Source organism: Clinocottus analis, unplaced genomic scaffold, assembly GCF_023055335.1.
Source record: "Clinocottus analis isolate CAN_PGR_092001 unplaced genomic scaffold, fCliAna1.0.p SCAF_12, whole genome shotgun sequence".
In the NCBI taxonomy this organism is placed as follows: Eukaryota; Metazoa; Chordata; class Actinopteri; order Perciformes; family Cottidae; genus Clinocottus; species Clinocottus analis.
In genome coordinates, this window is record NW_027175843.1 from 9,496,412 (window position 1) to 9,521,087 (window position 24,676).

The 24,676-nt window shown below is 39.2% G+C and overlaps 2 protein-coding genes across 4 annotated transcripts; one reads left to right on the top strand and one right to left on the bottom strand.

Moving 5' to 3' along the window:
- Window positions 1-239: 239 nt before the first annotated feature.
- mospd2 (motile sperm domain containing 2) lies at window positions 240-16,642 on the bottom strand. 2 transcript variants are annotated; one of them, XM_068572262.1, is made up of 16 exons: window positions 16,273-16,642; window positions 16,131-16,188; window positions 15,842-15,907; window positions 15,569-15,724; window positions 14,830-14,916; window positions 14,497-14,651; window positions 13,363-13,423; window positions 13,177-13,215; window positions 12,938-13,062; window positions 12,365-12,538; window positions 6,904-7,022; window positions 3,231-3,324; window positions 2,765-2,861; window positions 2,044-2,164; window positions 1,785-1,887; window positions 240-803 (listed from the first exon to the last, which is right to left on the bottom strand). In XM_068572262.1, the coding sequence occupies exons 4-16, from the start codon at window positions 15,612-15,614 to the stop codon at window positions 651-653; spliced, it is 1,374 nt and encodes a 457-aa protein (XP_068428363.1). In that variant the 5' UTR covers window positions 15,615-15,724; window positions 15,842-15,907; window positions 16,131-16,188; window positions 16,273-16,642; the 3' UTR covers window positions 240-650. The 2 variants fall into 2 exon arrangements, with proteins under 2 accessions (XP_068428363.1, XP_068428362.1); XM_068572261.1 differs by lacking the exon at window positions 15,842-15,907.
- Window positions 16,576-23,254, top strand: fancb (FA complementation group B). 2 transcript variants are annotated; one of them, XM_068572260.1, is made up of 9 exons: window positions 16,576-17,843; window positions 17,945-18,100; window positions 18,201-18,293; window positions 18,613-18,741; window positions 19,262-19,443; window positions 20,268-20,701; window positions 20,785-20,868; window positions 20,953-21,025; window positions 21,855-23,254. In XM_068572260.1, the coding sequence occupies exons 1-9, from the start codon at window positions 16,920-16,922 to the stop codon at window positions 22,261-22,263; spliced, it is 2,484 nt and encodes an 827-aa protein (XP_068428361.1). In that variant the 5' UTR covers window positions 16,576-16,919; the 3' UTR covers window positions 22,264-23,254. The 2 variants fall into 2 exon arrangements, with proteins under 2 accessions (XP_068428361.1, XP_068428360.1); XM_068572259.1 differs by having other exon boundaries at window positions 16,577-17,843; window positions 20,785-21,025.
- Window positions 23,255-24,676: the final 1,422 nt, after the last annotated feature.

Consider the following 24,676-nt stretch of genomic DNA (forward strand, 5'->3'; position numbering starts at 1 on the left):
GGAGACGGAGATCTCCAGTGGCTCCTTGGTCCGAGTGTGGAGAGGTTTAGCAAGGTCGTACACTGCAATGTTTTCAATTAAACACCTCTGTACTAATGAGGGTTTATTAGAGGGTGTGAATATTTGTGCAAAACAAGACTACTGAGTGACCCAAACATCTACAAAGGCGGTGTGAAGATGTTCTTTTTAGACGCTGTCAGACGATTATACGAAGAGAAAAACAGTATGTTCAACAAAAGATAATTTGACAAAAAATGTTTATTTTATATTCTGTAGATTTATATATTATAAAAAATGTTTACATTATGACAAAAATAACTAATTCTTACTACATATGGTGTCTTTTGCAATAAATAAACATTCATGTAACCATGATTGGTTTGAAGAAAAAAGAAAAAAGAATGCATTAATTGTTTGTCACATTATTAAAAGGGTTTCTGTTGCATTATTTCAAGTGCCTGAATTGAGTACAATCTCTTCATATAGTAGCTCCACAACAACTCACGTGTACCTAAAGTCAGCCCTACCCTCCGTCACAGCAGCCCCTCGGAAGGGGAGTGCTCAGGATGAGTCCCTAGGTAGTGAACTGTGGTCCAGCTGGAACTGTCCGTGTGTCTGTGGTCGACAGACGGGGAGGCAGATATAGAAGGTCAAGATGGCTGCTGGGAAGCACTCAGCAGGCGGAGACACAGGAGGTTCAGCACCACGAGGACCAGCACTAACCCGATGAGAACCTTCTGCACCCACAGACACGTATTCAGCTTCTGCTCCATCCGTGCATTGCAGGTCATCACTCGCATGAGCTGGAGAGATAAAAACTGCTTCATTGACCTGGTTTATCAACCGGAGACCCGTGCCATGAAAGTCATAGAACAAATCAGTGTGCATGAATCCAGACTTTTGAATCTAAAAACAAATCAGGCTACCGGTACAGTACATTTAAGAAATAGAGTAAAATAGGCATCTTGGATTTCTTACCAAGACTGAGATTAAAAGGTTGATACCATTCTCATGTCTGTGTGATAAGTATGGCACTGGAGCAGGGAGGCAGTTTGTTTAGCTTAACTGGAAGACTGTGAGCAGAGGAAACAACTAGCCTTTCTACAAAACCTAAAAAATACACATACACTCCAGCACCTTGATAAGTTGTCATGCTGCATTTGGTCAGTGTCATATATATATATTTGTCATTCCTTTTGTGTATGGATTAAACATATTAGATACACAGTGTTAATTAGCTGAAGGATGAGTTAATTTAGAGGGGCTGGAAAACTTTTTTTTTTTTTATATATTGGACAGACCTAGGCTAAGTGTTTCCCTTTATCTTCAGTCTGTATGCTAAACTAGACCAACTGCTTCTCTTTTACAGCTCTAAAGTTAACACACACAAGAGTGACATCCATTTTCTCATTTAACTCACTGCAAGAAAGTGGTTGTCTTCGCAGCAGCAGTTTTGCATTATTTCTAAATGTATGGTGGAGATGCATATTCATCAAAATGTTGAACTTTAACTTTAGAAATATAAACCAGGTAACTAGTGTTTTACTAGACATAGACATACAAGTTACTAAACCTACATGTTATACTTACTGATGTGAAATTAAAGTTATTATCCAGTGCCTGGAGTATGCAATACAAATACAAAAAATGTTAATTAAATCTATAAAATTCTGGACATCTGTTGAAACTGTGATGGTAGTGTACAACATCTATAAAAAGGTGGTGAAATGTATGTATTGCAACTTAAAAATAATAAATATCGGAACTCTTTGACCAGAACTCACCGCTGTGTTAAATTCCTGCTCCCTGCCGGTCCCCATCTCCACAGGGTCGTCTCTGAGAGGATTACCTGTTGGTTTAACGCTCTCAAGAACATGACAGCGCAATCTGTGGGAAAGTCACAATCTAATAAGCGGAGGCCAACGAGGTGATATGCAGCCACTGTCACGACTATATTGAGGTCCATGTACAAACAGAGCAGTGGACAAACTGTTTCACGTATTTGCAGACATGGCTCAATACATAAACAGCACAGATGCGTACCTATGCTCCATGATCTTGGTTTTCGGTACTTCTTTCCAGAATTGTGCAAGTTCTTGTGATCCAGCATTGTCCATCTCGGCAGCCATGACCAAAAACCTGTCCTGAGGAGAAGCTTGAGAACCTACAAACAAACATTGAACCCATTCATGCCAATACAACAAATGGAAAAAGTTCAATGTTTGAGCAAATGTGAAATAAATGTTTAAAGTTTAAAATGAATAATAAAACCACATAGCCCCTTAAACAGAAGTTAAGGAGATAAAAAAAACAACTACATGTGCTTGATATGTCAGTAGTGAGAGAGAAGCAACCACCACAGCATAAAAGCTTGTGCGTGCGTATATATATATATATATATATATATATATATATATATATATATATATATATATATATATATATATATATATATATATATATATATAAAAACAAAGCAACCCTGAAATAGGCAGCACTGATTCTTTCGAGTTATTTGCAGCACGTCATAACCTACAGCTGACATTTCAGTGCTTAAAGGCCGTACAATGTTTCAACGCGCACAGCACTGCGAGCTGTCTGATGGTTTGTTTTGGGGAGATGATTCTTTTATCACTTTTGAAATATGTATGTCAAGCAAAGAAAAGTGGCTGCCAGCACTTTAGGAAGGTAAAAGGCGGCACCAATCAATTATTCTGAGGTTCAACAGTCAGAAACAGTAGAGTGCAGAGCCAAAGTGCCGTACCTCCATGTATAGACACCACTATATCTATCGAGGCTCCAGGTTCACAGCAGCTGCTGCTCGGCTTTACTCTGTACTTCTCCGGTGCCGTGGTCCGTACCTGTGGAGACACATTCATTTGTATTGTTGAATCAAAATGGCGGCATAGGGAAGTGCACTTCCCAATTCCCCACAGCTCAATTTGACATCTTCAAAATGTTTGTTTTGTTCAACACTGTAAAACCAAAAGAAAATTAATTTACAAAAATATAAAAAGCAAAAAAGCAGCAAACGTTAATTTGGACAAGCTGGAAAAAGCGGAATTGGGATTTTGTTTAACAAATGCTTTCAACTAATAATCACTTATCGAAATGTCCTTTTATGTTAATCAACTAACATATTTATCAATTAAATATAATCCTCAATCATCAAACTTGTTCTCACAATAACAAGTTAGTACACACATGCAGGTCAGCACTTCCACTCTCACCTTGAAAGCCACCTGGTTTTTGGTTACATTGCTCAGAATAATGAGGCTTTTTTTCTCCGTCTCCGTAGAACCAAAGCTGAGCTCCTCTGCGGGGCTGGAGGGACAGAAGGAAAACAATAAGAGTCACATTATGGTGAAAAGCAGAGACTTGTCTTACAAGATACATTTACATTTTGAGGAATGAGGTGTTTATTTGTGCACTTCAGTGGAGATGCAACAAATACATGGATGTGGTCACATGTTCATGTTCTTAGTTGTTTCTTTCTTGGGTATTTTATTAATACAGATTGGGCAGCTACAATTTCTGTACCTGGGAGCAAGATTTTTGCAGCAAAAATAAATGAAAGCATGCTAAAACACAGGATTTCTGTCAAGCCTGTTTTCATTACTCTAGACGTGGTAAAAACTGAATGAAACACCTTCCGAGGTTGAATCACCCAACAAAAAGGGGTTACCCGTGGGAATAACACTTTGCGTTTCAATGTTTTGACAAAAGACCCCTCTACAAGGCAGGCACACGAGACCGGCAACAATGCAGGACCTCATCACTTAATAAAATGTGACTTTATGTTGCTTATTCCCACAGATTAAATCATACAACAAGAAACCAACTGATACACAATTATTACGAGTAGATGATCAACCGGTTGGCCTGGTTAATAATCCAGCCGAGGCCTCAGCAGAGATAATATGCAGATTTCAAGACTCTTGCACAGCTCCTGACTACATTTCTTTCAACGTTTCTCAAAGCCTCTGGCATGCTGCTTAATCTTGACCCATATGGATCAGACAGCTTTCAGTGGAAAAGTCACATCTGAGTGCTCGAACAGGCAATAGATAATCATTATTAGGTTTAACGGCCACCTACAATCACCTACAGTAATAGAGGATGTGTCTTTACATTTAAAAAATATATAGTTAAATATATATAGTTATTACTGTATTTAAAAAAAGTCAAAAACAGAGGTCTTTGGGGAAATATCAGAAATACTCCTTTTCTGTCTCAGTGATTTGAGGGGCACGTTACTGTTCGATTGACAGCAGCCGGCAGGCTGAGCTCTGGCAGGGGAACAAGACAATGTAAACAAACTAGGCAAAGACTTAGAAGTGTCCCTTAAGATGAAGGACCATGCTTGCATCTATTTATGCATGTATCCAGACTTTTGAATCCAAGTGTAACGAGTTGCAATTCTCTCTGATATCAGGCGAGAATCTCTCTGGGCGAAAGTGCCAATATGCGTCAGCAGCGCTCTGGTACCAGGTGAATGTTGGTTTGGTGGCTTGTTCGCCAAACTGCATAAAAACAAGTTGTTCATCTTGATTAATGCAACAAAAAAATGGAGGGGTGTCATCATGAAACTATGAAATATAAAATGTCTCCCTATGTGGTTTTTAATTTTGTGTCAAAGGGGGATTTACAGAGGAGATTTTTAGTGTTGCAAAATAAATAAATAAATTAAAAAAAAAAGGAATTAAATTTCAGTTTTACTCAGCAGGATAGAACTCTGATCATGCATCAATGCTGTAAAATGTAAAGCCAGAGCAAATCTATGGCCTAAAATCTGGGCATGAGGCCCTTTGTCTCGCTCTCTGACTTTTGGTTGTTTTAAACTTGCTTCTCCAAGCTTAGTTTGCAACAGTCTAACTTGGCGAAACATAGTATGTGCTTTGCCAGCCTCAATGAACATTAGGGAGTTTAACTTTGCCAAGATGAAACTAGCAAATGGATTATCATATCTGCCTCATATGTATAAAGCTTTTTATTGATGCAGCTTGGCTACGGTTCATGGACTGAAACGGCTAAGAACAAAGGTATATTTTCCTTTTCAAGTATTTGTGGGTTCTTTCCCCAGTCAAACCACTGTAGAGTCTGACGCTTGTGCTCAGAGTGAGTCTGCGGGCTCTGGAAACCTTTGGCAAACACAAGATCAAAGCCCCCTACTCCCTTCTAAAGCCCCCAGCCTCGAAACACAGCTCAGAAACATAATTGCATTTAAGGCTCATTTAAAATCTGTTTATCACTATAATTCACAGCCCTGAGCTCAGAATTCTCACATCAAAGCAATTACTCTAAAAACAGAACTCAATGCATTTTATTCAGGAAAATGGGGAGTAATATCATAGTGCGTGTGAATTCACTGCTAAGTATTTACCCAAGATCTAACCACATCATTGTGTTGCGTTACTCCTTTGCTACATATCCTCTTGAAACGGACAGCCACTTTGCAGTTCAACTAATGCTCAATTCCAATATATGTGTTGGATGACAGGACGGGACAAATGCTCCTCGGTCAAAGGTTAATTGATTATTGGCCGGTGTCTGCACTATTGGTTGGTACCCTCTCCAGATCAATTGGGCGACAACACATCAATAATGACTTTACACTTTCAACCAATATTTTAAGAGAACACTGTTGTTCATTTGTACAAAGCAATACCAAATTGTCTTTTTAGATAATGGATTCTTAATGCGTGTATTATGTATGCTCAGTTGGCAGTTTATAAGGTGTGCCTTGCTAAACCAAATCCAGATTCATACAACAAACCTTACCTTCACAAAGTTATCATGTTCAGGTTATTGTTCTAGCTATTGTAGGTGTACAGAGTGTACAGTCAGCCACAAAGCAAATCTTGAACAAGTTTCGGGGTGGGGATCTGGGGAAGATAAGACTCTAGTAGATGAATCTACTATCCAACAATGATGGGTCAACCTCTTTGGCTTCTGGCCCTCATGTCTCCTCTCTAATTATAGTACAGAGAAGCTGGATTGAAGCTTTCACGGATAATCTTTTTTTGGTTCAAACCAAGTCTATTGCATTTGCTCAGTTTATGTAGGCTTCTGTGGAAGCTGTCAATCAAACTCTGTTGCAAACTTAACAACTTGACCGCCAATGCAAGAAGAGTACCAGTCAACCTCCAGAACTAAACAGAGAAGCAGCGTTCAGCTTTTCTACTCCACATATTTGGAACGAGGTCCCTGAAAGCTGCAGGTCTGCTGAGACCCTTAGCTCCTGATCCAGATTGAAGACTTTTCTGTTTGCCATTGCCCTAGCCAGATTCAAGGATATCAATTTCTGCATCTCACTAGTGCATTTTATTTCTTAAACTGCCCTGTAACTTTTATTCTATTTTTTGCTTTTATGTGTTATAAAATTAATGTTCTTAATTGTTTTTAAATCTTGTTTTCTTCTGCATTACGTTTTGATGCTTTTATGTGAAGCATTTTGAATTGCTTTGTTGTTGAAATGTGCTATACAAATAAACTTGCCTTGCCTTCCAAGTGAAGAGGTTTTAGCATGGTTTCCAAAGCTAAACCACTATGAAATCCATCTGCTGATTGGGGCTTTTCCCTTTATTGTATCAATGTAGCTTTTGAGAGCTTGTTAATTGAAGCTTGTGGACAACCTCTTTTTTTCCCTTACGAAATGCAATGTGCCTGTGGTAAAAAGTTGAAACAGAATAAATAAAGTCTTTGAGAAATGCAACCCAACATCACAAAAGAACTGTACAACTTGCCATGAGGAAGTATAAACCTTAATAGTTGTGTAGTCGCTTTTCATTAAATGATTATTTTCCCAATGCTCCCACACCACCACAACCCTAATGGGCAAATTGCCCACGTGGCCCAAAGTAATATGCAGAATAAGGGGAAGGCGTGAGCAAGACAGCCTACCTAACATCTAGCAGAGGGCCTTTGAAGGTAGTAAGTGGCTTCCTGGCCCCTTTGGTCTTGCCACCTGTGTCTCCTTTATCATTGTCCTCTGACCTCATGCTGTCTTCCAAGAAATTCACCTGAAACAACAAAGAGCACTTAATTAGAAAAAAGACTCAGAGTACTGATAATGGTATCACGCAACCCTTATCTGGATCCTTCCCTTAAAATAAAATGTTTGACCCTTGCCCTGCATTCGGAGAAAGCCATCAGTTAACGAAGTGCTCAACAGTAATCCATTATGATTTATAAAAATCTCTTGCAAAATAATGGTGTTACATTATTAAAGTACATTTTCTTTTACTGAGAAAAAAAACGATGACGACTCCTGAACTCTGTTCCTGGAAGTCTCAAACTCGTGACTTGACAAAACAAATAACCACGACCAAAAAATAGTTTGCTCAGACACAGGACACAGAAAAACATCCATTAACTTTGATCCAAATCATCCACAGGCAGATCACAAGACTTAAAAAAACAGCTGACATGATAAAAATTGTGAAACGTTTGCACAAGTGCTATGGCTAAATTAAGTTGGGGAAATGGTTGCTCTCAAATTGCTGGCGCTACACATTGTGAAAAAAAGATGTTGATTGAGTGCATCGTGAACGAAAGGGAAGGGGCAAAGGTGAGCAGATTCTGCATGTGATGTGAACATTTGAGACTCAGAAGGGAAGTGTGTCATTTGCTGTGATAAGCAACACAACATGTCATCTTAGTTTAATGGCCGACTATCATGAAACTGCCACAATGAATCAAGAGATAATCAGCTGCTGATGAAATGTCTATTTATTTGTCATTTTAAAAAGAGCAAGTTTAACACAATTGGGTAATGATGAGTAGAAAAAAGTAAAAACATGCTCCAGTTTTCTAAAACATTTAAATAGTAGGCTGTAATACAGATATTTATATCTAAAAAAGTGCTGTTTTTTGGCACAGCTTGGATATATTTGTAAGGCTCATGAAAACTAAATTCCGTTATGTATTAACAAAAGGCAATTCATTTATAAAAAACACTATAATTATTACTAACAAAAAACATTTACCATAATACAATTTGAGAACGTCATGATTTCTAAACATGGTGTGTAAGATACATAATGCAAAAACAATCATTGATTATGATACATTAACATCAACAGAAATAATAGTGAAATGCGCATAATGAGGGAGTGTATTGCTTGTACAGTACAGATATCAAAAACACAATTGTTTAAATGATTAGCATCTCCGGAGAGAAAGACTGGTAAAAGAGGTTAGAGGACAAGGCACAAACGGCTTTTGTTAAAAACAATGCCTCAAAAGGCAAGCATGGTTAAAGATTAAGAACTGAGTGTTAACAACTTGGTTTACCGTGATACAGCAATAAGCTCAGTTTTTCATCTGAGGTTGATGGATACAGAGGATGGCATATTGAATGGGGAACAGTGAATTACACAGTGAAATATGAGTGTATGTCGCTTGGTTCAGTGTTTACGTTGTATTGTGCAAAATATAGGCTACCCTTCATCTAGCCTACAATCCTTCATAACAAAGTCAGAAATGTTGTGCTTTTCTACAGTGCAATACTATTTAGGGTGGCAGGGACAGGTCTAGGGATACAAATGTGAAGGGGGTGAGATGACATCAGTCGACTGTAAAGGAGGTGCACTCACAATAATTCAGTCACGTGAGTACACCTGCCTTTCCAGCTAGTAGAAATCTTCTGGACTCTGAGTGGTAATGCCTTACCACCTCCAGCCCTTGTTTGAAAACAGAGAGAAAGGCAATTAGAGCTTCCTGAAGCCATCAAGTTATCAGCACAGGGCTGCCTGGAACCCAGAGGAACTCAGGTCGGGACGGGTGCTGGTAGCGGAGGGGGAGAGTCTCATGTTGATTGAGAAAAGATAGATCAGAAGCAGCAGTGCGGAATGCGTTCAGACGGCTTGAAGAGCCGTCAGGCTGGTATATCAACCCAATGCTACGGGTTTAGTCACAGCACATCATGTGCTACCAGACATGATGTGAAATAATGCCTGATGAAACTACTTCACCCAGTGGAAGAAGATTGCGGACACTGCTAATTAACCGGTTATAACAATTACAAATGTCTCCACTCTCCTCTTGTATCAAGTACTTCACCTGGACTTTGTCCATATTTTGTGTTTGTTTGCGATACCCTTGTTTCTTGTAAACATCTGACAGTTTGTAAGAAAGTGATGATGCATGTGTTCCCATAAACTAAATAACCTTGAATAAATAGTGGACTTTGAAAGACTTCCAGACCTACTACCCTACACTAAGGAGCAGTATTATAAGTCATATACACAACCACTAACATACATTTGAATTGCTATGCAGTTCAGTTTAGGAAGAAAAACAGTTGAACTCCTATTTTCTCATGCTGAATATTCCCTGTCACCCCGAGACCATCTTATTGCAGTCCGCCTTATACAAACACTTACTTATAGTGAACGTAAGCACTGCAGAGTGCTTGTGTAACTAGGTTTTCAGGATAACCTGAAAAAACATCCATCCAGTTCCCACAAAGCTGACTCAAATGTTTTGATGTCTAGTCAGACAGCTCAGACTGTAGTGCTTGTAGAAAATACAATTGTTGGGAGTAGTATCTTGAAATTAAATTATTCAAAAAAAAATGCTTGGATAGTAAGTTATGTACCCTTTTCTAGAGGGTTATGCAAGGGATGTTGACACGAACAACAAGCCAGACTGTAAGGTGATTCCATGTGTATATTGACAAAATTCAAACATGTGCCTGTATATTCTTTTTGAGGCTAAAGATATACTGATTTGCATATTTCTTTTCTGTGACTCTAAATATGCTGTGCATGACCAATGTGGTGTTTATTAACAATGGGAGCACTGTTTGTTTGTTGGGGCTTAGGAAGCTCATGGGAGTAGCTTTGAATGACGCAGCACCTCTCAGACAAATACAGTTTGTGTCTTGTAGGCAGATCAGTAGGCTACAAAAACCCTCAAGAACTGATATGAATTAACAGCACAGTCATGTCTTACATGACATGCAGGTTAACCCCAAACCCTGAATAACAGCATAAGAGCAAACTAATCAATAAATAACAGCTGCAAGATTAAATAAAAGACAAAACTAAAAAACTACAAAACTACATCTAACCATAATTGAAAACAACATGGACTAATATAATAAAAATGCTGAAAGTGGGTGAAGTTTGGTGACCCAGAGTGAGAGGGAGGTCAACAGTGGCTGCAGTGATATATTTAAGATAAGGCCTGTGGGACATCTCGGTGAATGTGTTACATGAGGTTGCGTGCTGCCGTTTGGCGAGAGTAGAAATCTAGCTTCAGCTGGAAAGAGCTTAGGGTGATTGTCAACATAGCGTATTTTTCCGAGTGGCAGCGTCTTTCTTCAATTGTTCCCAATGGAGGAGAGAGCGTATGCTGCTGCCTACAGAAAAAGCGCTTCACCCAGCTTCTTTTTTTCTGGAGTGCACCCCGACTTTTGTGCCGCCACTCAAAACGCTTTTCTCGTTAAAATCTCTCAAATTTTCAGAAAGGCGTTGGTGACGTCACTGTGGATGAAGCACTCTCTAGCGCCCTGACAGCGATTTTCTGCCAAGAAAAAAAGAAAACGCTGTATGGACACACATCCTTAAGTAGCTGACTTGACAACTTGACCACATGAGGAGCAGAGAGGATGAGAGAAGCAGAGCGCTGGCTGTGATGCATGGGCTTTGTTTGCAGGATTTAATTGCAGCCAGAGACATTAAGAGTCACCTTCACAGAGACAATGAGCAAGAGCTTAACGTCTTCCAAATCAGGCCATTACTTTCCACCTAATTCACAGTTTTCTCCATGGAGCAGTCTAATTACATGCTGTAATCTCAGGCTCAACTTATAGAAAGTGAGTAAAAGAAGAAACAGGAGGAATCTCTGACCGTAGAGAATCTATTAACTTGCAGCAAAATGTCGCATCCACAGGAGCACACTGAATTAGGGCTGTGCAGTATGGCCCAAAATTCATATCAGGGTATTTTCAGTATATCACAGTATTTTTTTCGCCACCGCGGCCAGCTGTGAGGAGTGCAGGCAACAACATTATATTTTCACAGGTTAATGTTATAAGCAAAGCAGGATACTTGTGTGTCAGGGTTCTAACTCCAGTAATGGTTCAAACTTTAGTTGTGTATTTAACTTTATAACAACAATTGATAACACACAACTAACGCTCTTTAACAGGGTTAAACATCACAACACTTTGTGACACAAACAATTTGTAACACTAATAATTGTACATTTATAAAATTACAAAGTCGAATTGCATGCTGGTTATGGCTCGCACACAACAAACTGGAAGAGTACATATTACTGTATTGGTATTAAACCGCCTGTGGTAGTAAACCGCCTGTGGCTCAAAAGTTAAAGTCTTAAGTTACAAATCTTAACCTTTCCCTCCGTCAAACTGATGTAACGTTACTGTGAATGAATACGGAGAAATCGGAGCCGAGATCTGGCAGCTCTGACGGCCAGTAGCTAAGGGCTGTGACGTGTCCGCGTTGCTGAGCTCATCTCTCCCGCGAGTAAGACTTCAAACAGTCGGTAACTCTTTAAGTCGGGTGATTCTTGACAAACCGACCACAGATTTGAAACTTAAACAACTAACTTCTTGCCAAAAATCATCCTAAAATTACATTTTGTGACTCAACAGGAGTATTCAGAGACTGTCAACTTTCTCATCCGCCATTGTTCATCGTTTGGTGGTGCCAAAATCCATTCTGGGATATTGAGAAAGACACGCTACACAAACAGCTGTTTGCCGCCCGGCAAATTGCGGCAATTTGCATTTCCCGGCATGCAATTTGGCGGTGTAATTTTGCACTGTGACTGAATTTAAGAACCCTGACAGGTAAGTAGCTTTGCTGTGCACTCTGTGTTGAACTGTAAAATGTTAAATATTCTTACTGGCACAGAGCAACAACTGATGTGCAGCGGTATGACGGTATGTGAAAAATTCATACTGTACGGACTACTGAAACCGGTATACCGGTTCAGCTAGTATACCGCACAGCCCTACACTGAATGAAACACCAGATTTGTCTTTAATAGTGGCTCAATCAAACATAAGAGCGGCTTCACCAATAACAGCAACAGTTAACTATATTAGTTTCAGCACCAGCAAAATCTTATCACAGTCATGTTCTAAATTTATTCAAAAACATAACCACTTAACACATTTTAATAAACAGTGAGATTTAATACCTGCTGACTTAAGTATGTCCTGCAAAAGTGGAGAATTACGCAACACACGGAGCAGTCCTGCATTATAATGTATCAAAAGATTAAACTGTGTAAAGGAGCAACAATGTTTTTATTAATTTAAGTTAATGACTTGTTATTCTACTACAAATTGTTATAAAACTGGACATAAACTTAAAAGAAAATGTACCTTTTTGGGCTTAACCACAATCTCAGAGTGGAAGCTGGACTCAAGCGCATCTTTGCCCTCCATTTCACCCTCTTTGATCTCTGTCTCGTCCTCACTAACAATTGGTCCGTTTTCACAGATGGGTGTTTGGAAGTCGTCATCGGGAAGAGGTGGGTAGCTGTACTTGAAAGGGTCCTGGAATGTAGCCAGACAAATTATATGATTACAAGTGTAGTTTTTAAAAGCGTGTCCATTGTCATTTTCAGTTTAGATAGTCATCCTGAATGTCATGCAGAAAGTCCCATGATTTCCATATGAATACATAAAATGTGTTTTATAGCCAAGAGAAATTCTGTTAAACAGAAGTATGGAAAGCGTCTACACACATAACAATATTTTGGATTTCAGTGTGGCACAAACCCTACTCAAGAAACATATGTATGATGTCAATCAAGCATTTGTGAATCACACCATTATTACAACATGTTCCAATTAAAAGATAATAAATACTTCAGACCATTCTAGTAACGACTGCATCTTTTGGAACTGTCTGATGGTCATTAATTAATGCACACTGTAAGATATAATACATACCAATCCACCCATGTGAGGTGGTAGGTACTCGAGGCCTATGTATCCCTGGATCTCAGATCTGGATGCAAACTTGAGCTTGCTAATGGCCTCGGGACCCAACCACGACTTCACAATCTTCCATGCAGCTGAAATAGAAACATTAAGCTAAAATGTTAGAATCTGATTACAATTATTCATACAAATTGTAATGGACATAAATGTTTGTTGGGACTGCTGAAAGAAGGGAGTCTTATTTTCACCATTCATGATCCAAGGCATATCCACGATGATCATTTTGGCTGAAATGATAGAAAAGGTCAAAACTTTTCTATTAGAATTATGCTTAAAAAATGTCACGGTTGGACTTTAACGTAGCAGAAAATTAATGGACAAAAGTAACAAATGTGAATACTGAAATATATATTTGTATAACTTTTGTGACTTACATAAAAACTTTGGATAATATATTTTGAAGCAATTAATTATGTACTTCACAAGATCCATGTCCTGAAACAAAGAGAAAAATAACAAGGACATAAAAAGCAAAACCACATACAGTACTTCAACAAAAAAAAAAAGACCCACTGTAAGTTTTCAATAGGCTGAATGTTTGTTCATTCTTAACTCCCTCTAGATATGAAGTGACCCACTCAACTGAAAATTGTTTTTATATGCTGTTTTGTCACCATTTGATTGCATTGCATGTCAACCTTATTTAAAAAAGTATAATAAAGAGTTTACAGTAAACGGCTTACACTTAAATTGTTTTTTTCTATTGAAAAGAAATGGGCTTCTGATCGAAACCAATAATTCTCTCTAAAACTTTAGATAAACGCACATCCACAACACTTTAAAAATAGGTTTCTAGGTAAATATGATAAATGTTCAGCTTACTGTTTCTGTGAATCATCAGAAGAACAGCAGTTATGTCAATAGATACAGCCTCCATGCCCTTGCTAAGCTCAATAATTGGCTAGAAGCCTCATTGCTATGTAGAAGAGTCTCTTCCGAGCCTTAATGAGATCATACCGGTTACGCTTGCTCTAGCTTTTACTTACTTTGGTTCAACAAGTTTGCTTTTCAAACTGATCTTCAAATCTACTCATTTTATATTTGGGTTGCAGAGCCATTTATCTTTTTTGCTGTGCTTGTGCAGGTTTGTTTGTACTTGATTGAGACATTTCTACAGGAGAGAGCCGAGCTAATGAAACACACTCGCTGACAAAAAGCTCTGTCAAGGAGCTAACGTCTGCGACAGTGAGTCTACGGCTTAGACGGCCCACTCGAATTGACCAACGGGATTTAAAGGTTACTTTAATCTCCGAAGTGTAAAGCCATTAAAGAGCATCAGTCCCTGCAAGACCACAGCTCAAACTGCAAGAAGGATGCTCAACAGCATTCCAATGACAGTTAAAAAAATATTTTTCTTACATAACAGTAAATCTCATCTAATAAAGAGTATTGGAGACCTGAATATTATTAACAGAAAAGAAAATTGAAGAGCATGGCAAATAAATACAAAAAGTTCTTGACATAACAAAAATAACTTTAAGTTTGAAACATCATCATTATGGACTTACTATATTACTGAGGCCAGACTCTGTCATGTCAAACACGACAGTGAGTGGCATCCCAGGTTCTTTCTTTGCATACTGCTCTAGCCAGAAGGCCACATACTTCTTCTTGTCCACAATCGTTTTCGCATCCTTGACGTGTAGCTTTACTTTGAACCAGACTAAACAAAGTAAAACAAAAAAATATTAATTATGGTTTTAGTAGTTTTATATATTTGCATAGAAAATTCAGTGACGGGCAAAAAGAACAGACATCTTCTTATCCAAAAATTAAATAAAAGGTTAAGTTGTAAGTGTATAACATTACAGTTGACGGTCTGTCAAAGCACCTGTACATACATAGCTTGTTGCCCTCTTTGTCATATCCATGGAGGTAGACAGCACCAGTTTCAAACATCCATCTGGGAATGGTGCCCTCAGTGAGATCTGAAAGACACAGACATTAACACATTACACTGGTGTTTATGTTATACATAGGGTTGACAGAACATAGTGTAACACACTTAGTTATTTTCAATAGGTTGATTAACAAAACTAACAACACTTGGCCTTGTTTAGCTATGGCCCCTGACAAATACTGGAAACCAATAACCAAATCAAATTTACAAAAACAACTGCTTGACAAATTGAATTTTCTGGTATAAAGACTGACAAACAACAACTCTGGGTATTTACTCAGAAAACAGAATGAGTGAGCTTGTTCTCAGGAGAAGCTGCATGGTGACATGGGTGTTTAAAACACAGTGACACTCTATCTGGATTCATCCTGAGCAACAGAAACACGACCACTGACCTGTGTCACAAGATTGTAAACATCCAAACATGGGAATGAACACATTTCTACATTTTGACAGGCCTGGATATTAAACTTTAATATGTGTTTGCCACTATCCACGGTGCCAACAGCTATAAAACAATAACTGGTAACAACGGACTGGTCAGATTGATAGTGATTCATTTATTGATTTCAAATTTTTTTAATGTGAAAAGAAAAAAGGGAAAAAAGCGCTCAGTCCTAATTTTTGCTGAAATTGCGCATATAATATCACAAGCAATTGTATTCAGCAACACTTCTTACCATTCACACCATATTCTTTTCTCCACTGAAAACTTTCATCAATCATTTTCAAAGCATCGTCAACAACGTAGATTCTCCACTGCAGGTAGCCCTCCACCAGAGCATCATCCGCTTGAAGCCTTTCCACATCTTTGGAGTCATATTTTTCTGTTGAATCTGCAAACATAAGAAAGGCTGAATCACATGACGCTATAAAACAGAAATATGTACACAGTACACGGTTTCACTTTCAGCCAGTGCCATATTGTGCTGTTAAACTAAGTTAAACTTCACCCAGAGATCATCATGATTTGCACATGTGCAGTCTGAGCCCAACAACTAGCGCTAGTTAGCTGCACGCTGCAACACAGAGCCAACATGGTTAGTTAGTTAACGTTATTTGCTGCAGCTTATCGGCTCTGAGCATTGAGGTCATGATGTTATTAACATGGCACGGTATAATTAGAGCTAACTTGTGGACAGTTAACACACAATATTTGAGTTATTAAGCGGACCATAACCACGAATTAATTCAAAAGCAAGTAACTGGTCAAGGAGAAAGTTTCTTCATAATGTCCGTTACCTTGGAGAAACTCATTCTTGAATCTCTGTCTTGTCTCTTCAATTTTCTTCTCAAGGTCCTGCCAAAACAGAGTTAGTTAATGTTATTCGCGTCTTTGGTTTTAACAGATTGCTAACTAAATGCTAACGGTCGTTGTCGATACCTGCTCTCCTTCGTGTTGCTCAAGTTCGGCCATATTCAACTATCCACCGGTTTCCGTCTCTGTGATAGTTCCCTGTTGCTCTTGCTAGTCAGCTAACGTTTGTGAGTTGGGGGAATCAGTGCGAAGTGTGCCACTGAGGTCCTGCCGTGGCCATTTTGGCTCCATCCGTAGCCACACCTCTGCGCTACATAGTTTGTTTGGACCCTCGACTATAGCTATATAAGCTACATACTTAGAGCAGAAAAAGCGTAGGTAGCGTTGAAGCTGTATCCAATATTACAAGGAAACTGTCAATTTAATCGTCTTTTATTCAATTGATTCGTTGAAAAATGACGAGCGAGGCAAACACTTTAGCTTAATATCGTCAACTCACTACTGTTTACCAGCACCTTACCCACAATGCACTCGGTGTGTCAGGAAGCATTCAATATCATTTGGCGCGCCGCTACGAGTCCGCTGTGAAACGTTGAATACGGGGACCTTTATCTCTCACAAGTAAATATATCATAGCTAGTCGTTACAAATGTACTCGTTGTTGAGACTTCTGCCAAGAAAGTGTCAGCTCCCATCTTAGCAATCACGTTTAATCAAGCTGTCAATGAGGAGGGATCGAGCCTGGTGGGCGCCCGAAGCTTCCCTGTGGCATAATGGAGAGATTACTCTCGGAAGATTTGTATCGAAGTCCCCATCGACTTTCCCTGTGTGGAAAGATAATCTTATTTGACTGTAAACGAGCGTCCGCCACAAACGACAGCGACAGAAGCGAGTTAATGTTCTGCAGCCTTTCATTTGAACGGAAAGTCAACGCGTTTCTGAAGGCAGCCGATGGAGCTGCTATCGTCAGCAGGAAGAGATCAGCGCGAGTCGATGTTGTGACGTGCAAAACTGCCCTAAATGTTCAGAAGAAAGTTACCACGCCGTTTATTCTAGTGACAAAGAAGAGTGAAAAGGGAGCCAACTTCCAGTATAGTCTCCTCACATTGAGCAGCTCAAACCAACTGGAGTTCTGTATAGAGTTTAAACTACCTTATCGAATGAGGGAGAATGTGTCCATCCTCCAGGGCCCCACTGTGGTGTGGAGCTATGCCGGTGATGTCTTTCATGTCTCTTTGCAGACAGGAGAGGTGAGACAGATGCCCGTTCAGCTGTCCCACTGTGTTATTGGAGAACTCCCACTCCTCAAAAAACAGGCATTTGTTCTTGGACTGCAAAACCTTCCAGACTATAGCTCTAATACTCACAACACAAGCCAATCCCAATGCTATTTTGTTGAAAGTGGCCAAGTGTTTGATGGCAATATGATTTTGCCACCTCCCTACGTGTGCATCACACGGTGCATCTTTGTGCTGTCGGCTGAAAAAGTGGATGATGTGCTGAAATCTGCTGTGGTTGCGGCAACTTCTAATCAGCAAATAGTTTTTTTTGAGGATGGCATTTTGAAAGACGTATGCCAGCTCCCTTTTGAACAACCTGAACACATTCAGCTTGTCAACACAGGAAGAAATGGCTGCCTGCTTGTCATATCTTTTCACCAGGGGCATGTATGTGCCCTGTGGAAGGAAACGTTCCAGGTAAACTGAGGTTTCAATATCTAATATATTTTTTTGAATTGCATTATGTTCAGTTAACAGGATTTTTTAAATATATCTAATATGTTAAACTCTCTCTCCAGATAGCCTGCCACTGGTCCAGTGTCAGTTCTGTCCATGTGGATGACTTCCTGGGATGTGGAACAGACCAAATGCTGTTGGTTTTTAAGGATCAAGGCGTAACAGAACAACCTTTGCAAACATTTCTCCTCACTGACCTCTGTGGCATTTCATATTCTGTAAGACATATATGTATTCCTTATGTGAAGTACATGTAAACTATTTGCGTTGATAAAGTGAACATCAGGTGATCATACTCATTAAAAATGCAAATTTCAGTGTGGGCAGGACAGTAGAGCACCAACGACACCGCCACCTCCTCAACCAGAGAATGATCTCTTCACCTTTCGAGCTTTAGAGTCCAGACTACAGGTGAGCAATTATCTTTATAAAGTTTTTGTTTTACATATATGAAGAGTGGCATTTATTTAATTTCATTGAACATCAATTTGACTATTTAAACTTTAGTTCTACATACAGTACATTTGTCAGATCTACTATGTTTGTATTTACTGCAATTGTCAGAAAAAAATGTTTTGATAATGATGTAATTTAATCTGTATCACAACATCATGCTGTGTAGTAAATTATCTGATTGTCATTGATATGGGACTTTATAAAAGATCAATTCACCTCTTAGACACCCACTGTGTATTGTATGTAGTAACTCTCAATCAAACCTGTTATTTAGAGGGGATTGACCGTGCTCCAGGAACTTCAAAGCGAGATGAGAGTGAAGAGCAGAGTTTTGCAGCAGTCGGTCCAAGCCCTTACCAATGCGGTCTCAGAAAGAGAAACTATTGTCACCCAGCATGAGCAAGTACACGCACAATATTACACAACACTGACGAGCATCGCCTGCTGTGTTACAGTGTTTATCTCTTTTTGTTTTTTGAGAGGTCATAGAACTAGAACCCTCAGTTGTTTAAGTTGTGTTCCAGGATTTGTCACTCATATTGATAAGTATTCATATTTATATTTGAAATGTCCTCCCACATGTGCCCTCTCATATGTTGCCACAGGCATTAAGGGAGCAAATGTAGACAATGAAAACAAAAGTGGTTGTTGCAATTGCTATAATTTTCATGCTGATGCAACAAACATCCACAACAAATAGTGTGGCCGCAGACAAACGTCTTTGAAAGGTTAATTTCTCGGAAGGATTGCACTGTATTTTGACAAAAAGTATCAGTGTTGGACTTTTTGTTCTTAAATAGTATTTTAAATGTTCACTACATGTGTATCTGGGAAAATGTAAATGTTTGACGTAAACTGCTATTGCTGTTAATGCTGTCACACACTTGTCATCGCTGATTATAGTCTCTGCCCTTTCTGTCCAGGAAAGCCTCATTGCTCTGTGGGATGATGATGATGATGATGATGATGATGATGATGAGTCAATTTATGAAAAGACGCAAGACATGCCAGCAGTGTCTTCAAAACCTCATGTTGACAAGCTGTGGCATCACATCGCCGAGGAGCGAATGGTTGTGGGAGTGATACTAACTGCTGACAGCTCAATGTAAAGATGGTTTGTTTCTTAATTGAAATTCATTGTTTTTTTTAATTCTTTGTGAAGATGAAGAATGTGTGAGCTTTATTGACTCTGAAATATGGACCATTGAACATGACATGACCTGAACTCCTAGTGGTAATACTTTTAAAAATGCTCATCCACTTGTGATGATAATATCTTGTTGGACATAATGAGTTTGTCTAGTTGAGTGAATCCATGGCAAAGATACAGGCAATATTTTTGTGGCCCTCCATTATTAATCAAGTTGAAAGTACTACACTGCCCAGCTGTCAAAACCTATCATTGCTGCTTGATTTGACCTGTCAGAACTAAAACATTATGGTGCCATTTTTCTGAGGTTTGATAGATACTGTACCTCACATCTGAGAGGAACTATTGCTACTAAATGAATCTCAGTCTCTTAATCTGTTTAAATGATAACGGATGTTTTTTTTTTCATCTTTGATTGTCCCCAATTTGGCTAGACGTTCACCATGGCAACAAATATGCAACACATATTTAATAACTCTCCAATCACCTTTTGTGGGAACAAGAAGCTATCAGATTTAGCCATCAACATTTTTTTCAAAATTATTATTTCGAGGAAAAACTACTTCTGACCTGATTCCCTCTGTTCCCGCTGTTTTGATTGGTACCCTTGTTGAGTTGATGAAATTTCACAACCTGGAGATATTGGTGTACTTAATCAGTTCACAAGCAGACAGAGATTTTGTAGTGGAAGTGGAGGGTGGGGCTTATCTGATTTTCAGTTTGATTACCTACTGTTTATGTGATATCTGATTGTTAGTGATGTGTTATTTTTGCTCCAGACCAGTGGCCAGTGTAAGCTTATCCATCCAGACAGAGACGGGTCAGAACCCAACACCTGAAGTCATCCAGGCCCAGAGCCAAGTGTTCTGCCTCCCTGAGCCCTGCTCTTCATCATCACCATCCTTCTCTTCCTCACTCTCCTCTCCCTGCACAATCTCAGCGCCTGCAGCCAAAAGAAGCAAGCAGCACAATGTTGAGATACCCAATCATCTCAACACATGCAGACTGGCTGTGACTGCTGTGACCAGGCTGACGCCTCTCTTGAACTCTGGCTGTGTTAAGTGCCGTGTCATGCTCCATTATGTCCCAAGACAAGAGGCCTTTTCTGTTGTGAGCAACCCAACACCGGTTGCTCTGCATTGTGGTCAAGTTGATTTCGACATCCACAGTAATTTACAAACCCGACTGTTGAAAAATCCAGAACTCAAAACAGGTAAACCCACAAAAGGCTACAACTTGTACTTGTGTTCATTTTGACACATATATATTTATTCGTACCTTTTTTTGTGTTCCCAGATGACGCTAAAGAGGACTTGCTGAGCTTGATGGCGCTGCTGGATTGCTGGGTCTTTCACATAGACTGTCCTGATCACAGCTTAGGTGATATCTATGGCTGGATTCACAAAATAGCCGGTTGTAGGAGGATAGAAGTGAGCCCTCAGTATCTACTGTTGAATTCTTCAGGACCATCTACTCTCATGCTGCTACACTGGCATCAGATAACACCTTTCCAGGGGGAACTGTCTATACACTCCAGGTAAATCATTTTGATTTTGAGATATCAATATTAAGGCTTTGGATAGTATAGGATTTTGGCCACAATCCTATTAACAGTTCATTAAGTGAAAAGATGTATTTTAAGCTTTAGGTTAAAGATGCCCAATAGACCCTTCTTGATCACAACCTTTTTAAACCTGCATTCTTCCATCCATATTTACATAATAGCAGCCTTTTTCTTCAACACCTTACACTCATTACTGCATCTGCATTATAGCCACCCGTAGATCAGTGTCATAGTCTAAAACTATTGGCAGCAGGATCCACTGCAAAATCATTTTTCTCTAGCGCCGATTTGATATTACCTTTTATTATGTTGTCCAAATGACATTTTTACAAATAACCTTGTTTGTTTTGCATATTTTGAAATACTGCTATTTTGAAGTGAAGCTAGAAAAAAAACAGAATACATTGTGAAATAGAGATATGTTTTAATAATTTGCTAACTATGAGATTACTGCTTGTGGTACTGGTTCAGATACTACCAGGAACTCCCCTGAATTATTAAATTTTGTAAAAGAAATAAGGAAGGTAGTAGAAGTGGACACCGCTCAATTTATATTAATGGCCTCAAAGTTGACGAGGCTTTGACGTTGATTAGGAGACATGTCTGTGGGATATTCTACTGAATATTAAAGTGATTAGGATTCTCTGCACATTAAAGCGCTTAAAATTACAATTTCTGCAAAGGAACAGGCAGGTGGTATGGAACAGCAAGAAATGATCAAAAGACATGAAGAAACTTTAACAATCAGGTTTTCATTTATTAATAATAACATGCAAATTGTGGCTCTGTTGTTCCTTTGCAGCCAGTTACAGACACTACTTTTCCTGGACTCTCTCTTGGCTTACCTCCCTATGTCCTGCTGCATCCAGTCTGTCAAAGGTGCAAGAGGACAGGGTGCAGCTCAAGTATTGTCTTTGACACTGGAGAAAGAGTTGGTGTCTCTTAGAGAGTCTGTGTCATCACTACTTTGTGAAGAAGACAAAGAGGAGGAGAACATGAGCCTTGGACATGAAACCCCCAAGCCAGGTTCTGTAAAGGGGCTCCAGTGGTGTAGGGAAGTGTTTCAGGGGGATGTGGAGAGGAGTAAGACAAGGTTGAGCCCCCTGGTGGATGTGGGGAGGTATCGTAGGCTAACCCAAAACATGTACAAAGTCCAACTCAATGGGGATTTGGCAGCTCTCTTAGAGACTCAGAGAATTATGCTCCGATAATATACTGCAGATGTATTTTTTGTGAAAATCCCAAACAGGTAGGATTAATGTGGGGAAAAGCCCCATCTTTAATAGTGTATTATGTCAAGAAGAGTTAGTCATGTACACTTTGCACATTTCACCTGGACAGAGAGCTGCCCCCTTTGCTGATTTAGTGTAGTCTCTGTGTGTCTGCTCCCTCAGACTCTTGAGGTTTATATCTATCAAGTGTCTGCTGCTGTGTAGCGCCTCAGCCTGCTTCCACTGCATCACCTCCAGCCTTAATCTGATACTGATCGGATACTCCTCCGTGTCCCTTAAGACCCTTTGTGTTCAACAATGCTCTTCAATGTCTGTTGTTGCTGCTGTGTGCTGTTCAGGAGAAGACAGAGACCCCTTTCAGCTGAGGAAGGGTTTGTGTTGAATAAATGCAACAGAGGATCGTTGAGCGAGGAGGTTATACATCTTCTCAGTGACTGTAGTTTACTGAAAGATTTTAGTGGTCGGCTATGTTCCTCTTATATTTCATATTCCTTGCATCTGTTTTTTAGATAACTGTTAGTTAAAATGGAATTGGTCCAAGTAAACATGAAAGCTGCCATAAAATGACTTTTCTGCCTGCATGAGGTCTGTGGCAGCTTGACTATGGTTTTTGTTAAAATAGCTCATATTTTTGTTCTTTTCCAAGGGTCTGATAAACAAGGATGTGCATGTTTGTTCTGGGAGCTACTCCATCTGTGTGTAGTGCTCAGGACTCAGTCTCAGGAGAGAGAAACGCTCCCTCTTTTACACCTTTTATATGTCCGCTTCATTGCAAGTAACAGCTTCCACTGGACTCACTGCCGCAGGACTCCTCTGAACATTGCCCAAATATCCCTTCAAAGTGAGGGATTCCTGTGTGTTACTTCATGATGCCAATGCTGCGTTAATGAAGTGTTTCAGAGCTACACAATATATTTTTCTCTTGTATGAATGAAAATAAAGAACCCTGTTTGCGGCTCAGTTATGTTTAGCTGTTCTAGTCGGATAAGTCAACTTCAGCCAGCATGCAAGTTAAAAAAAAAGAAGCATCAACACTTCACAGTTCTTTGCTTTATTCATCGTTCACACAGGCAAAGCCACACCACCTCCTTTTGGTGGTGAGACAAACACCCCTGTCACTTTATAGAGCAGAAGATAATTTGCGAATTCTGTACAGTACATAACAGCACTAAAGGGCCGGGGAGCAATGGATCACATGTGAAAAAGAGAATTCTATTGTATTTTTGTTCCCTTAAAGCCTGAACTGCTACCCAGAGGAAAATATATGGTTTGTCATCCCATTATTGTCTGTTAACTTCTATTAACTCTGAGTGGTGAAAAAGGGCTGCAGGGTTTCTCTTCTCCACTGTGGTGCCCTCACTTAATAGGACATGAAAATGTGGTAGATGAATGTTGCTGCTGTGTTATGAAACATCGCAGACAGAGAAAACAAAATCTACATCCTATCTCCCTTATTGATGCAGACAAATTGACAATTGATTGAGGCCGGCAACCTTTGATGTGTTTGTGGATGCCAACCATCTACTGTCACTTTAAGGAGGCCACCAGGAACAACAAAAACAACTGACAAAAAGCTTCTCATGAATAAATCAAGTGAATTGCAATTGTGTATATGTAAATGTTATAATTAAATGTTCATAAGAGGACATTAAAAATTCTAAATATGATTTGACTAAGTAAAAAATTGGAGATTTGGAAATTTTACGACGAGCATTTACATTTCATGGAGGAAAAGGATTGCCTGTGTTTATTATATCAACAGTAAAATATTTAAAGACTCAGATCTAAATTTACTGGCGTATAGTAATATTCACAATTGAAGAGTTATCTATTGAAACTGAGCATTTCATGTCACACTTATGTATATCCAGGACAGTTTTATTTATGTCTGTGATATAAATAAACATTTAACAGCATCAGAAAGCTAAATTTAAAGCTAAATATCAAGGTAATATACCACATGTTTTATCTGTTCACTAATCAATTTTGAGAGTGACAAGAGGTTCCCCAGATTGTGCTTTTAACAATATCTTTATCACTAATGATTATTGATGCGACTGAGTCATGTTTATATTGATGGTGTGTGGTGAGGGTCACCGGTCTGGAGTCCACTGTTATTGATCCAGGTCAGTCCTCTCGACTTTGGAACTTAGTGTCAACCAAACAAAGTGGGAAGCTATCGATTATATCTCCCACGCTGTGCATACTGCACAGGCCACAGACAGTAGAGTTAAGACATGGTGAGCTAACACTGGGTAAAAAACAACTTATTTGTGAGTAAACAACCTTACAATTCAATGCTTCCGTATTTAAATGATTTAACTAAAATAGTTATCCGTCAATTGAATCAATATCAATAACCCTAGCACCGCTTTTGTTGTTTAGTTCGTCA